Genomic DNA, 15,174 nt, shown 5'->3' on the forward strand with positions numbered 1-15,174 from the left:
CAGAACCAATTTTCTCATAAGAAACAATGTTATAAATGGGGGGATCGGTTCCTGAACCAAGGCCCGATGCCCTATTTTCACCAAAAATACTCCAGAATTGTGTACTTGATCTATTATGGATGAGTAATATAGCTACATTAATGTATTTGTATTGTAATCATATTGATTTGGAAGGACTTCTTTGAGGTGACTTTGCTGGACTTTTTGAAGGTGGCTGGAGTCTTCTCAGGAGTCTTGGCTGCAGGTTTTTCTGGAGTCTTGTCTGCTTTCTTAAAGAAAGTGTCCAAGGGAGTTTGGACAGATGTTCTCCAGGGAGATGGGTGACGCAGTGAACTTCTTTGCTGGCGTGGCATTGGATCAAGCGCTGTAAAGTTGAAACTGATATCAGAAAGTTGAAACTGGGTGTCAATTTATAAACATTGTAAGTGCGAAATGTTGCAGCTTGAAATGTTGTAAGTCGAGGACTGCTTGTACTGTGTTTTTGTGGCAAATATTTAAGCAGGAGTAACAACTCTGAACAGAAAACTATTTTCACTGATTTCTTTAGAAATATTACTTACGTTGTGAGTAGCCAGCAGTGGTGAAAGAACAGGTTAAGGACTTTTTAGAAAAACTGGACATATACAAGTCTATGGGGCCAGATGGGATGCATCCAAGGGTGCTGTGGGAGTTGGCTGATGTATATTTAAGAAAGGGAAAAAGGATCCAGGGAACTACAGACAAGTCAACCTTACCCCAGTTACTGGAAAAATCATGGATCAGATCCTCAAGGAATCAATTTCTAAGCACTTGGAGGAGAAGCTAATTAGGAACAGCATGAATTAGGATTCATCAAGGGCAAGACATGCCTGACCAACCTGATTGCCTTTTATGATGAGGTAACTGGCTCTGTGGACGTGGGGAAACCAGTAGATGGTGATATATCTTGATTTTAGCAAGGCTTTTGATATGGTCTCCCGTTCTAGCTAAGAAACTACAGGCTGGATGAATGGACTGTAAGTTGGACAGAAAACTGGCTGAAACATTGGGCTCAGAGGGTAGTAAATCAATGGTTTGATGTCTAGTTGGTAGCCAGTATTAAGTGGAGTGCCCCAGGGGTCAGTCCTGGGGCTGGTTTTGGTTAATATCTTCATCAATGACCTGGAAGATGGCATGGAGTGTACCCTCAGCAAGTTTGCAGATGAAACCAAGCTGGGGGGAGTAGTAGATATATTGGAGGGTAGAGCTAGAGTTCATAGTGACCTAGACGAATTGGACAACTGGGCTAAAAGAAATCTCATGGGGTTCAACAAGGACAAGTGCAAAGTTTTGCACTTAGGACAGAACAATCCCATGCACCGGTACAGCGTTGGGACTGACTGGTTGAGCAGCAGCTCTGCAGAAAAGGAGCTGGGAGTTATAGTGGACAATAAGCCAAAGATGAGACAACGGTGTGCCCTTATTGCCAACGGTATCCTGGGCTGCACTGGTAGGAATGTTTTCAGCAAAGGCACGAGGGAAGTGATTCTTCTCCTCTATTCAGCACTGGTGAGGCCACATCTGGAGTACGGTGTTCAGTTTTGGGGCCCCCACTGTATAAAGGATATGGACAATTGGAGAGAGCCCAGCAGAGGGCAATAAAAATGGTGAGTGGGCTGGGGGGACATGACTTGTGAGGAGAGGTTGAGGGAACTGGGCTAATTTAGTCTAGAGAAGAGAAGACTGAGAGGGGATTTAATAGCAGCCTTCAACCACCTGAAGGGTGGTTACAAAGAGGATGGAGCTGGATTGTTCTCAGTGGTGGCAGATGACAGAACAAGGAGCAATGGGCTCAAGATGCAGCAAGGGAAGCTTATGTTAGATATTAGGAAGAATTTTCTCACCAGGAGGGCAGTAAAACACTGGAACAGGTTACTCAGAGAGGTTGTTGAATCTCCATCCTTGAAGGTTTTTAAGACTCAGGGGTTTTTAAGCTAGATAAAGCCTTGACTGGGATGATCTAGCTGGGGATGTTCCTGCTTTGGGCAGGGGCTGGATTAGATGTGACCTCCTGAGCTCCCTTCCAACCCTCATTTTCTATGATTCTACATTTTTCTATCCATAGTTAATTAAACTGTCCTTAATTAAAAACAAAACTATGGATAATAGTACTTTGCAACCTATGTCTTGAATAGGAAAACCTCAGTATAAATGCTATGTACTGTATTAAAACTGTCTAATTAAAGGAATAGCATGACACAGCATAAATAAATCGAGTGCATTAAGCATCATCAGGAAGTGCAAGGAACAATAATACACATTAGATGAGTGTGTGAGGAGGGCAAAGACTACGGGAACACACTTCATGAACCTTGTTAGACATGATATAATTGTTCCCAAACATAAATGTCTTCCAGAAAGAGGTAGGGAATAAAAATGAATATACTTCTGGGAAGGGATTTTGCCAGTAACCCCGAAGATGTATTGTTAAAGCTTTAAGAACTCTCAGGACTACCAAAATTAAATGCCTTAAAAGCAATAGCAACTGGAGAAAGTATGATGCTATAAACAGGGAAGTCTGCTACCATGGTGATGTAAAGCATGGCTGTCTAACTTTTAAGCAGCTGAGAGCCCAATGCTCCAAGGCCTGCACCAGCAGGGCTTGTACACTGGGCTATACCAGGGCATGTTATGATGCCCTTTGGTAGCGTGCCATGCATGACATCCCTTCCTAGGTGGCTGTACCACCTCAGGCTCACCCCTTGCTCCCAGCACCTTGCACAGCACTGCCCCACCCTCCAGGGCACAGGAGGCAGCAACATCCAGAGAAAGGAGGGGGAGCCTGGGGGCTCCTGCTGCTATTATAGAAAGAGCCATGTGAGGGGAGGAGAGTTAGGCAGGAGCCCAGGGGCCAAAACTTAATCCCTCACAGGTGGCAATTACTTGCTTGAACCTGTAGCCAGGCTATTACTTAAGACATCATTAACAAGTCAATCCTGACTTCAGTGTAATGTCTGTCAGGGGTCTCAGGCTCTTGTGAAATGCGATCCATTTCATCCTGGTTCTTCTGTAGCGCCCCCCAAACAAATCTTCTACATAATGCAGGAGGATTGTCCTTCTTGAGCCTCACGTAGCTGCATTGCACTTAACGAGCAGCATGTATCCCTGATGGCAGTGCACTGAAATGGATGGAATAACACTAAGGGCATAGCTGTCCCAAAATATTCTCTGAATCCTGCCTCAGAGCACTGCCCCCAATCCTCCAGTTTGTCAACATCTCTCTCTTACTGAACCTAATGACAGCTCTAGAAACACGGGACTGGAAAGGACCTCCCCAGACTCCAGGACCTCCCCAGACTCCAGTCCTCTGCTATCACAGACAAATGCATCATATAGTAAACAATCAAAATATCAAAGGTCCCCCCCCAATGCCAAACAGCTCTTTGGACTACCCTGGTTAAGGCACGCAGTTCCTGTGGCAAGTGGCACACCGGGTGGCGTTGTGTTGTCCAGGTGACTTTGGATCTCCCGCTGAAACGACTAGGTGGGACAGCTGGGGTGACCTTCAGTATGAGTCAGGAGCAGAGCTCAAACTCAGACCTGTGGTCCCGTAGCAAAACACCTTATCCTCCTCTGATGGTTAGAAACTTGCTATTTTCCACTATCAATTTATTCATGGCCAGTTGATGTCCATTTGCTCTCGTGCCCTTTAGCTAAAATAGCTCTTCTCCCTCTTGATGCTTACTCCCCAGATGTATTTACAGAGAGTAATAACATCACTTAGCCTTCATTCTGGTAAATTAAACAAGCCAAGCACTTCTGGCCTCATCTCAAAAGATAGGCTCCCATTTCCCTGAGCATTTCAGCAGCCCTGCCCTGAGTCTATTTCAGAGAGCATTTATCTGTCTTAAATATGCATGACCAAAGTGGTCCATAGTCTTCCAGACTCATACTATGGCATTACTACTTCCCTATCTCTACTAGAAATACCTTGACCATTACATTGGACTGCATTGGTCTTTTCAGGGCCACATGACATGAGAACCTTATAGTCATTCTGTGCTGAGCTAGTGCATTTGGATGCATTTTGTATTATAGCCCTTTTTCCAACCTTCTTCCATGTCTTTAATGGAGCTTTCTTTCAAAATTTGTTCTGAAACATTACAGACTACAGGGGTCAGGCAGAACAAGCCAGTAATTATCTGGAACACTCCCCCTCTCCCTTGAGTATGTTATTTGTAAAAGTTTTGGATGCAGCCCATCAATGCCATCTCAAAAGGAAAACTAAATCACTAAATTCTCACTTCATCTTGTCACACAAGGCCTAAAAACATAGGAGATGTCATACTAAGTCAGATCACAGGTCCAGCTAGCCCAGTATCTTGTATCTCAGTGGCAGAGAGCAACGTACCCAGGCTGATCTGTTCCCTGGCCCTTTCCCCTTAAAGCTACTAACACTTATGAGGCCTGGAGAGTCCTACTTTGGACTGGCTCCCAAAATCTTTTTTGCATGCCTACTACAACTTGTTTTTCACCATCACCATAGGACTTCCTTGCCATTAGTATCTCTAACACAGATGATACCTGTGTTTTGGATTAGTTTTCCCCAGATATCTTTGCTTGCTTTTTTCCCAGATTTGAATCCCATTTTTCATTTCCTGCTCATCCCTCTGTATCACGACGCTTTCCTCCCTGTGTTTGTAGTGCATCCCAGTCTTCTGCAACTGTAATTTATGTGCTATTTATCTCTTCTTTCCGGTCATGAATAACAGTTTGGAAAAAAACCCATCCCTAACAATGATGCTCACATGAGATGCTTCCCATGAGACAGTTCCCTCTTCTCCCCCCTATGGTTGATATCATTATTCTTTTAGCTAATTTTCAGTCCATGTAACAGTACTAGTATCCAAGCCAATGTGATCTGACTTTTCCAGTAAGATTTCATGAGGCAACACAAATCTCTGCTTAACTTCTCTTTGAGCAAATCAACTGCATGAAAGGGATAGATTCTCACCATGTAGAAAGAGAAGAAATGGGGTAGGTAAGAATTTATCATGGTGGTGGGGTAGGAGCAAAGGATCACATACTCCTGGAAGGAAGATGTTCAAGATTACACAGAACCACTGGTTGCAAAGGAAAGGCCCCAGTTGCATGCTTCATGGAAAAAGGGGTCAGGAAACCTGGGCTCTATTGTGCTTCAAGCTCACACGTGGCATTTTACAGACTACCCAGGCTGCAGGGCGACCTCTTTTATTCAGCTGAAGGGCAATAATGGGTAATAATGAAACTTTTGTAACGTGCTTTGAAATCTGAGAACTCTCCAGTCTATCCGTAATCTCTCCTTTCTTTGAAAGAAACTCCCGCCAACTCTTTCATGTTCCTGCCTGGGGTAGGCCATCTCAGCAGCGAGATCATGGTGAAACTGTGCAGAGGGAAAGCAAACACTACAAAAATGCCATCTGCGTCGTCCCAAGAGGGACAAATAAAGTGTGAGTTGCCTTGGTGGGATGGGATGGAAAATAAAGAGTAATGGGGAAGGAAGCGCACACATGCAATTACTGATAGGAAATACACAAGAACTAGACCTCAGGGCCAGCTTTGTAGGAAACAAAATCCAGATCCAGTCCTAGCACCCGAGTCATCAGGTAGTAGCTGGCATGCCTGTGCTTTCTCCTGCCCTCTGCTGGAGAAAAAGCTGGAACTGATTTTTTCACTGAACAGGGGGCTGAGGTTTCCTCCTTCTGACTTGCTCTTACTCCCCTCTCCCCACACCTAAACTCCATGTAGTCCTCAGATCTAAAGCCCAATCCGTGCATCCTCACTGAATCATCTCACTACAAGGTTGGTTCTGCGCTTGTGACGCATCCAGTAAGTGCTCTGCCTGCAGCATGTGCGCCAGGTCACAGTGGAGAACTGAATGAGTGCAGACAGTCAGAAGGCCTGAGGCTGAATCGAGTCAGTCTTCGCAGGTCATTCTAGCTGTGTAGATTAAACCGATAAGCAAGTGAGCAGACATTCACTTTTGATTCCAGAAATGCAGCCACCTGCCTGCACTGACCCAGGCCAGAAGCCGGTGGGGCGGGGCGCTAGAGCATGCTTCCCTGCTGAGCTGGAGCAGACAGCTTGGGCCAAGGCTAGCCTGCCCACCTTGTTATCTTGAATCTGGAGGGGATCTGGGACAGAAGTTCAATCAGCTGGTTTAACCTAAATCAGTTAAGTCTGATATTACATCCATCCAGGTTTATCTTAAACTAGTTTTGTCCATTTTGAAGACGCTTTATGTGCACTGAACTTCTGTTGTGTTACAGATTTGAACCAGTTTCCAATCACTTTTACCAGTTTATGTGCAATTTCTGTCTGTAGCCCAATGGATTGCACAGCACCCCAGGGTGCCACAGCTCCCTGGCTGAGAATCACTGCTCTATACCCACGTGCTTGATGCCAATGCCCAATACGTTCAGCTTGACTGATTCCTATCTGAATAATAGTGCACGTGCCCCAACCTCAGCTGGCCAGAGGTACTAACTTCAATTGCCAGTAGCAGAGGACAGCAGTAGCAAAGAGAGACAGGGATGTGCATGAAGAAATGCCCCTTGCACATGGGAAAAGCTCACTTGTGGAATTTGCACTAGAGCTTCACTAGATCCAGCCAGCGGGGCAGAGAGCTGTCTCATCCCAGACCCTGCCCAGCTCCCTTCTACAGACAGGCCTCCCCACCCTTTACATTGCACTTTCATGGAGTCTCTCTGGTGTTTCGAGATCGAGTGTGTAAGCCTGTGAATTCAGAAGCTGTGGGATGAATGTATTTCCCCCCATTTCTGATTCAAAGCCGGGAATCCCAGATGCCATGGTGGACAAAGCTAGCTGCTGGAAGTGACTCCTCCATGAATTCTTCAACCATCTGCACACAATAGAACCAGGGAAGTGGTGTGTCTTGGCTGAAAGACCCATTGACAGTGAATATTTAGCAGCAACAAAAGCCAACCTTGAAAAGCCAATCTGCTTTTTCGATAGATGATTTCATCCTGTGGATCTGGGATCTTGAGCTGGGTGGTAGACAGTTCATGAAACAGCTTTGCAGATTTCCTGGAGGCTGCCTCTCTATCCCCCCAGGCTAATTCCTCACTCTCACCCATATATGCTTGTTTAACTTGATGCAGGCCAGGGACGGCACTAGTAACTGGAACTGCGTTCCTTCACAGACCCACCCTCTCTACCCTGCCTTTTGAAAACTGCTCTTTGGAATTTTTGTCATGTTTTGGGTTTCCATTTCCTTATATTCCCTCTCTGACTGCTGCTTCTTAATACAAACCACTTATTTTGGTGTGCATGCTTCTTTTTTTTTCCTGAGGAAATGTAATTAAAAGAATATGTACTTCTAAGTGCTTCCGCTCTGGAAGCAATGCAGATTCTGCTAAAAGTCATCCCTGCTGTGGTTTCTAGGGCAACAAGGTGAAGGCAATAAATTCAGAGCCAGACCCAAGACAAAGCGCTGCACTCCTATATGCCGCCCCACAGCTCTGAGGGATCTGAAATCCAGTGCCAGATTTTGTACCTCGATTCTAATCTCTCAGATGTGCTGTCTTGGTAAGCAAAGGGTGAGGACACAGCTAAGCAACTGCAGGGTTTTGTATAGCTAGTGGACACAGTGCAAACAATAAGAGGATGTTGTTTTTCAAGGAAGATACAAATGCTGGATATGGCAGAATGTTCCAATGCATTAGGATTTTAAATACCTACCTTATTCTGGAGTATTCAGATCTTAGGTTTTAATTCGGGGGCCATCTGTAACAAGAGGGTTTGTGTGTTTTGTCCAGATGCAGTTATCAGAAAGCAGCGCGTGTGTGTACCACTGCCCTCTACCGGGTAAAACTAGAATAGATCAACTCTGTGTCATAGCCCTCTTCTAGGAACAATGGCTATACTCCAGTTGAAGTGAAAGGCACTTGCAAGCATGAAACAGGCGGATTTGTATTGTCTGTCCCCGCAGCTGTGGTGTGGAGCAGGTGTGGGCTGTAGTATCATGCATCACCACGCTACTAGACGTGAAAACCAGGCTGAGCCTTTTGTTTTTTAATCTATGAGGACTGGGCTCAAAGTGATGCCAGTCCAATCCAGGCCCTGCTGGCTGATATGCTCCCTCTGAGATGCAACTCTCTCTGCAGTACAATGACACCGAAGTCAACACGACACAAGGAACTTAGGTCTCAGTTGAATAAGGATTTATCCAGTTTCAACTGCAGAGGGAAATCCAAGTGAAAAGACTGCAAATATCTGATTTGGATTTTATGTCCAATACCAAGGCTAATTCCTGGCAGATAGTGCACTGGACTAGGATGCAGGAGCCCTGGCTTCCTTTCCTGACTTTCCCATTTCCTGCCAAGGAACTTTAGGTAAGTCACTTCATCTCTTTTCACCTCAGATTCATGGATAATAATACAGACCTGGCCTGTAAAGGACTTGAGATCTACAGATGGAAAATACTAGAAAAGAGCAAGGCAATACTGTTTGTTCGAAATTGCCCCAGGACCTATAATAGCCACAAATGTTGGGGGCCAGACCTTAGTTTTACATCTCACCCCAAATCCATCAACCTGGCAGCTGCACAGAATACCTGGGCACCACACATTCATTCAGCACCAGCTCAGAGAAAAGAGCGGATGTCCTGATTTCCCAGCACCATATCCTGAAGTAACTGGATTTCCCCCATCCAAGTATTGACCCTGACCATGCCTGAACCTTGGCAAAGGGAGTAACAATCTAGACTGATAGGTAAGCTGGTCTTGGGAAAATACAAAGAATGTTTTTAAGGAACCAGATGTACAATATAGCGTGGACACCTGGTGTGACAACTTCTGACAACTCGTGTTAATACTGCAGGTTAAAACAAGAATCAGATCTTGGAAGTGGTGCTATTGGAAATGGCTATTTCTTTTCCCCGTTTCCATCCTCCGTAGAATTATGTTCCCCAGAACTGCTATGTGATCTGCATAAAATAAAACTGAGAGGACAGGAAAAATGTAAAAGTCTGTGAGTGTGTGAAATACTAAGTATGAAAGAAACCACCCAAATGAGTAAGGGCCTGATTATGTGATGTAGTAGCTACATCCTTTACACTGTCTTGCTGACTGTAACACTGATGATGCATCAAAGCCTGTCTACAGTCCTTAGGTAACTGTTAGCTTTCCTGTGACATTAGGCTGGGTTTTAGATTACTTGCAGGCTCTAAGAAAATATTTCACTGTGATTCTATGAATACAAATCCTTGAAGGAGTCTGCTTATATGTTCGATTGTGTCATAAGCAGACAGAATAGCATAGAAAATAGATGTCCACAAAGTAGGGTCAGCCACATTCCCAGCATCATGTTCAGTTTGAGTCATACCATGTCAGAAGGACCCAAAAGAGATAAAGAGCTTAAAGCTACCTGCTGTAACTAACCCTTCTAAGACATTCCCAGAGAGAGTCCTGGGCAAAATTATATCTTCACACTTTTATAATTTAACTCTGTGAATGAATGGACACATTTTACTATCACTTCTGTATCACAAGGGGAACCATTTACAGACTTCCTTCATTTCAAGAGGAAGAAAAGGCCTCCTACTTCCGTTAGCTCAGCTCTGGCTTCTCTGAAGTAGTAGAGTTTCTGAAGACAGTAACCCAGGGGTGTACTGTGGGCCCCCGGGACAAATGAGGCCAATGGACCCAGGGACCTCCTCCCTCCCCACGCCAGATCCAGGAGAGGCTGGAACGGACACCACAGGCAGAGGAGTCCAGCCAGGACAGGTGGCGCCTGTAGCATGGGACCAAGACCAGCTGGTTGAGGATCTGGGCCACATCCGGTGTCCCTGGCATGTGGTCAAGGACTGTGCTGCACAGGGTGCCTGCTTCAGCCAGTCCAGGACCCGGACTGCGGTGGTGTCCACATTTGGTGCGCATCCCAGGTCCTGCCTGTGGGGCTGGTCCGGGTCAGTTCAGACTCAGGGGCAGCACCAGGGGCCAGAAAACAGTAATCTAACCTCTCTGTAAAAATAGGAAGAAACCCCTTACCTCCTCCAACTGCACAGGGGGCTGAAAGGGTGAGTTAATGAACACTATCGAAGTGCTTTGAGATCCTCACAAAGGGAATAAGTATATGCAAAAATTATAGTATGCCAAAAGATTATGGTGATCTTGGTGCGTCTCCTTGCAAATTCATAGCAGCAGACAGAAAAAGCTTAAAAGTGAAGCTGTTACAAACTTTGTGCGAGTCAAAAGAAAAGAAAGAAACTCAAGCTTCCTCCTTTGCTCAGGTCAGTCTCATTCACTTTGGGGGTTTTTAATATATTACATTGTGTCACACATTCAGATTTGGGGGGATTATGTATGGTGTGGGCCACTTTTAGAGACGAGCAGCATCACTTGAGTGAGGGGAAAGGTAACTCAATTAGATTGGACTTTGCTGGTTGGTTTTCCCTGCACTTTTGGCTTCCAGTGGAGGGTGGGAGCCTTCTCCTTTGCAGCCCCACTGACCTCCTTGCCTGAGCTGCCGCTGAAGTTGCAATCCTATGTTTGTGGGATTCTAGCCAGTTGCTATGGACATGACGACTTCACTGCAGAACCATGTATCCAGAGGAGACAAAAAACCTGGAATAGGGGCCAAATGTTTCTTCTCTACTTTCTTGAGGAAGGATGCAAAAACCAGTGGATCTGTAGGGCTGGAGGAGGGAGGAGGTAAGGAAGAGGCCCATAAAAGAAGTGACCATGCCTGTTGTTAAGAAAAACAGTCATGTGTTGACATTGTGTTTCCAAGAATCTGTTCACTCCATCTAACTGCAAGTAAGAAATATGAATGAGGAGGAGAAATTTGGCCTGGGGTCCCAGAACTAGAATTAGGAAACTGCCAGTGATTTACCAAATGTCCTTGGGAAAATCTCTCAGTCTGTATCTGTTTTCTTACTTGTAAAATCATTACAAGGAAGAGTTCAGTTTGTATTGAGAAATCATGGTTTCTGATTTGGCAATGAATTCGACTCAAGTAGACCCTCGGCCCAGCACAAACCCACGCAGGAGTCAAAGCAGCTCCATATGCCAGACTAGAGTCTGTCAATGGCATGGGACTTTGGAGTATATTTCCCAAGGGCACCTCTTCTGGTCTTCAGACTTGAAAATGCAGAGCTATAATTGCAGGGTACAGGTTACATCCTAGTCATGGGCAGTGCTGGAAATTACATATGAGGCTTTCTGCCTTGCTAGGCAGACGTTCAGATACAGAGTCTCTACTGAAAGGTGCTCTGTGCTTGTCAGGTAGAAGCCCGGAGAGGGAAAAAGGTTCCCAGAGCAGGAGACATCTGGAAGAAAATCTCTGCTGGGGAGAAGTGTGAAGCCCAGAAGACAAGGGCTGAGACAAGAGCCTACGGGCCCTGAGACTGTCTGAAACCTTCAGCTCTATAGTAATATAGTAAGGCCCTGAGCAAGGCCTGTGCATGGGCTACTCCACTGTCTGCTTCTGCTCCAAACTTTCCAGACCAGCAGAATGAGACTAATGATACACTAGTTCAGTTGTGCAGTTGCTTTTCAGAAGTCTATGGGCAATGCGAAACTACTGGTTATAATGTTCATTTCATGTGGTCTTTGGTAAAGCCATGCCCAGCAGCTTCATCAGGTACTGGGAACAGAGTAGGAGGACTTAAAAAGAGAGGCAGAAGGAAGACGAGAGCCACGGAAATAGCTCACGGCTGAGTCCTCTCTGGAGGGAAGGAAGAGGCAAGAGATCATTCCAATTTATTGATTTGCTACTAACTAAAAGCTGATGTCAAAGATGGAGTTCATGAGCCGAGCCGAGAGCTAGCCCCACTGAAAGAAAACCCAGCACTTTCCCAAAAGCCAGGGAAGCCCCCTCCCTACACCCATCCCCCTTCACTTCCCATCTCTGGCTGGTAGGTTTAGTCCTCTAGCTTGCAAACGTCTTAAATTTATCTTAAGCCTAGCATTTATGTCCAAACTTGGGCATATGCAGAGCTCAGATACCCAGTGCACTTCTTAACTCTTAGCAACAGGTCTTCTGTTTGCCAAACGTAACTTTTCCCATTTTTATACATGTTTTATTACCTTTGTGCACACTGCAGCCTTTACAGATTGGCCCAGGGTAGGCTGTAGACATTTCTGTCTGCTATCATTACTTATTTAAAAAAATAGCAATCTCTAATGTAGTCACTGACTTGCAGCATTAATGATGTCAGAATGACTTATCATGATCCAATCCCTTCACAAATTAGGGACTTTGCTGGTGATCTCACTTACATCAAATGTGAAATGGCAGGCGGCCCAGTGAATCAGTGGAATTAAAGTGGTTTCAGTCATCTTCCTGCTGGTATACTTTGGCGTGAACAGGACCACAACTATGGAAGCATCCTCTGACAAAAAGCCACATGTTGCCCAGCTTGAGGGAACCTTCGTTTCTGAGTCAGGGCTGAGTTTAGAAACGTTGAGCTTGAGGACAATTTCACTTATATCACTTTTATACCTGTGTGCCTCCACCAGCGTGGAACGACTCCTCATTGATGCCAGGTTCCAGCTCTTTTCATTTAGATAACACACAAAGGGTGCGTTTGTGAGAGAGCGAGTGATTTCCTTCCATGGAATAGTATAACGAGGCCAACCCTGGTGGCATGCCGGTTTACCACCTTTAGTACAGTACAGATCTTTTAAGTCAGATGGATCTTCTAACTCTGCATGGATCTAAGGAGCTCCAAGAAATGCTTTAGGGTGGTTGGTTGTAGCTGTGCTGGTTTAAGGACACGGGCAGACAAGTGCTAGCTTCTCTCAGACCAACCAAATGGCTGAGAAAATTGTCAGACAAGGTTCTTTGGGTAGATGTGATGTCTTTTGCGGGACCAACTCGAGAGTTGGATAAAAGTGATCTTTGCAAGCTTTCGGGTGCGCCCAAAATTTTTGCAAAGAAGAATTTCCCCAACTATGGAGTTGGTCTTGTTACAGATATCACATCAACCAAAGAGTCTCGTCTGTCCAAGAACTGCTGACATAGCCAGGGGCACGGTACGGCACAAGATGACAGCGAAAGCGTCCCTCTCTCTTTCTCTCCCCCTTTTTCAGGGAACAGGGAGCCAGCCCGCTGTAGACCCTCCTCTCGGTTAACCACAGCATGTACGAAAGAGTATGCCCCGCAGTTCCCCCGAGTAACAGCTTTCCATGGCCAATTACTCACCAGAACAGCAAAGGATAATGATTATATTCGAGACATTTCACGAGGAAGGAGTGCCTGCCTTTGCCCTGTGCTATTCCCTAGTCTGAACATTTCTTTTCTCCCCCCCCCCGAGCCCTGCTGCCCTCCTGGCAGGAAAAACAAGGAGAGGAAAAGCAGCATCACAAGCGCGGTGCTGGAGCAAGCGGCCCCGGGCAAGCCCTGCCCGGGAAGCTCAGGAAAGTTTGGGCCAAGTTTGCTCCTGGGGAAGAGCCCAAAAGGCGGCGGGGGCAGCCGCGCGCAGGAGGCGGAGGCGGCGGGAAGGGAAGGGAAGGGAAGGGAAGGGAAGCGGCGCAGCCTAGGGGGCGCCGCGGCTCCTACCTCGCCGTCCTGCGGGCCGAGGTTCTGCAGCCGCTCCTTGGCCGAGGCGCCGCGGATCTCCACGCCGGCGGCGGCCGGGGCCGGGGCCGGGGCCGGGGCCGGGCCCGGGGGCTCGGGCGCGGGCTCGGGCGGCGGCGGCGGCGGGCGCTGGGCGCGGGCTCCGCGCTGCCCCACGCTCAGGGCGCCGAAGTCCAGCGTCTTGCTCTCGAAGGCGCCCTCCACGCTGCAGAACATGCCGCCGTACTTCTGCCGCGGCACCTGGGCCGTCGTGCCCGGCCGCGCCAGGTACACGGGCAGCTCGTCGTCCTCGCGGCCGCGCCGCCCGCCGCCGCCGCCCGAGGCCATGGGGAGCGGGAGCCGGTCCCGCCGCAGCCAGCGCGCCGGCGAGGGGAGGCTCCGCCCGGCGAGCGGAGCGGGGCCGGGCCGGGCAGGAGCGCGCCGCGGGGCAGGGCACTAGCGGGGGCCGCGGGCGCCGGGGCGGGGCGGGCGCTCCCGGGCCTGCCGGCGGGGGAGCGCCCGCTCCCGGTGCGCTCGGGCGGCCAGGGGCGCAGGGCCGGCCCCCCCCCGCCCCGAGGTGCTCGTCTCGTGGGTGCTGGGCCGGACGGCACCTTCCCGACCGTGCCCTGCGCTCGGGCGGGGCTTTTTCGAAGATTGCCAGGGTGCCCGGCCCGTTTCCCCTGCACCCAGCGACTGCCAGACTCCCGGCTTCGCAGCTGCCGCGGCGGGAGGGGACCTCACCGGGTCGCCGAGCCGACCCCCTGCCCCGGGCAGGAACCAGGGCTCGGGCGTGGGATGCCCGGGCCGAGCAGGGGCCTGCCCGAGGAAGAAGCGTGGTGCGCTGCCGGGCGCTCGCCCTCTGCCCGCGCCCTTGCAAGTGCGAGTACCCAGAGCCGCTGGCACCGAGACCCAGCTCTAGTACCCGCCACGAAGCCAAGGTGGGCCTGCAACTCAAGACGTGAGGGTGGTAACGCCGTGCCAGGGAGCACGAGTGTTTCCCAGCCCTCGCACCCACTGGGAGCTGGGCAGGGCATTTAGTGCGCGTGATCATTTGCTCCGAGAGAGGTGGCACGTGTGCTCCTAAGACATGGGGCTGGATCCTCTGAAGGAGTGTGCTAGCGCGTGTGAGCCGTTCCAAGAGTGGGCGCCCATCCTTGCTCATGAACGTGAACCCTGGTGAGTGCTCGTGCACTACCCTCTGTCTGTCAGTGCATGCCTGAAATGGCTCCCCGAATGTAATCCAGATGAGGAAGGAAGAGCATCTGGCCTTGATTGGGAGTGCACATGAGCATTCACACTCAAAAAGAACAAAACGTAATCCTTAGGGGGTGCTCACATGTTATGGGTTTGTGCATATAAGCACAGTTACTCATACACAAGGTATGTCTACACATGTGTCGTCCATATAAGTCAGGGCTGAGGGATCAGGGTTGGATTCACATGCACATACATACATAAATATGCATCTGGGTCCATTGCTGTGCATGTGTCCTCAAATGCACAGATGGATCAGAAATGGAGCACAACTGTGAACACACTTTGCAGTCCTATGGGAACAAAGCAGGGCCCACACTAGCAATTATACGCTCATAGGGAATAAGGCTGTTGTGCTAAAAGGGCCAAATGCTGGCACCTATGTTCAGGTACTGATGGAAT

The 15,174-nt window shown here is 48.2% G+C and overlaps 1 protein-coding gene across 1 annotated transcript in view; it reads right to left on the reverse strand.

Annotated features, from left to right (window-relative positions):
* Positions 1-13,923, reverse strand: part of DPYSL3 (dihydropyrimidinase like 3) — a 78,218-nt gene extending 64,295 nt beyond the window's left edge. Inside the window, exon 1 of the mRNA XM_090020539.1 lies at positions 13,522-13,923. Coding sequence (XP_089876665.1) covers positions 13,522-13,866 — 345 coding nt within the window. The 5' untranslated portion in view covers positions 13,867-13,923. The remainder of the gene's footprint in view (positions 1-13,521) is intronic.
* Between the last annotated feature and the right edge of the window lie 1,251 nt (positions 13,924-15,174).

This window comes from Crocodylus siamensis, chromosome 10 (genome assembly GCF_052110815.1).
Source record: "Crocodylus siamensis isolate JL-2025a chromosome 10, ASM5211081v1, whole genome shotgun sequence".
In the NCBI taxonomy this organism is placed as follows: Eukaryota; Metazoa; Chordata; order Crocodylia; family Crocodylidae; genus Crocodylus; species Crocodylus siamensis.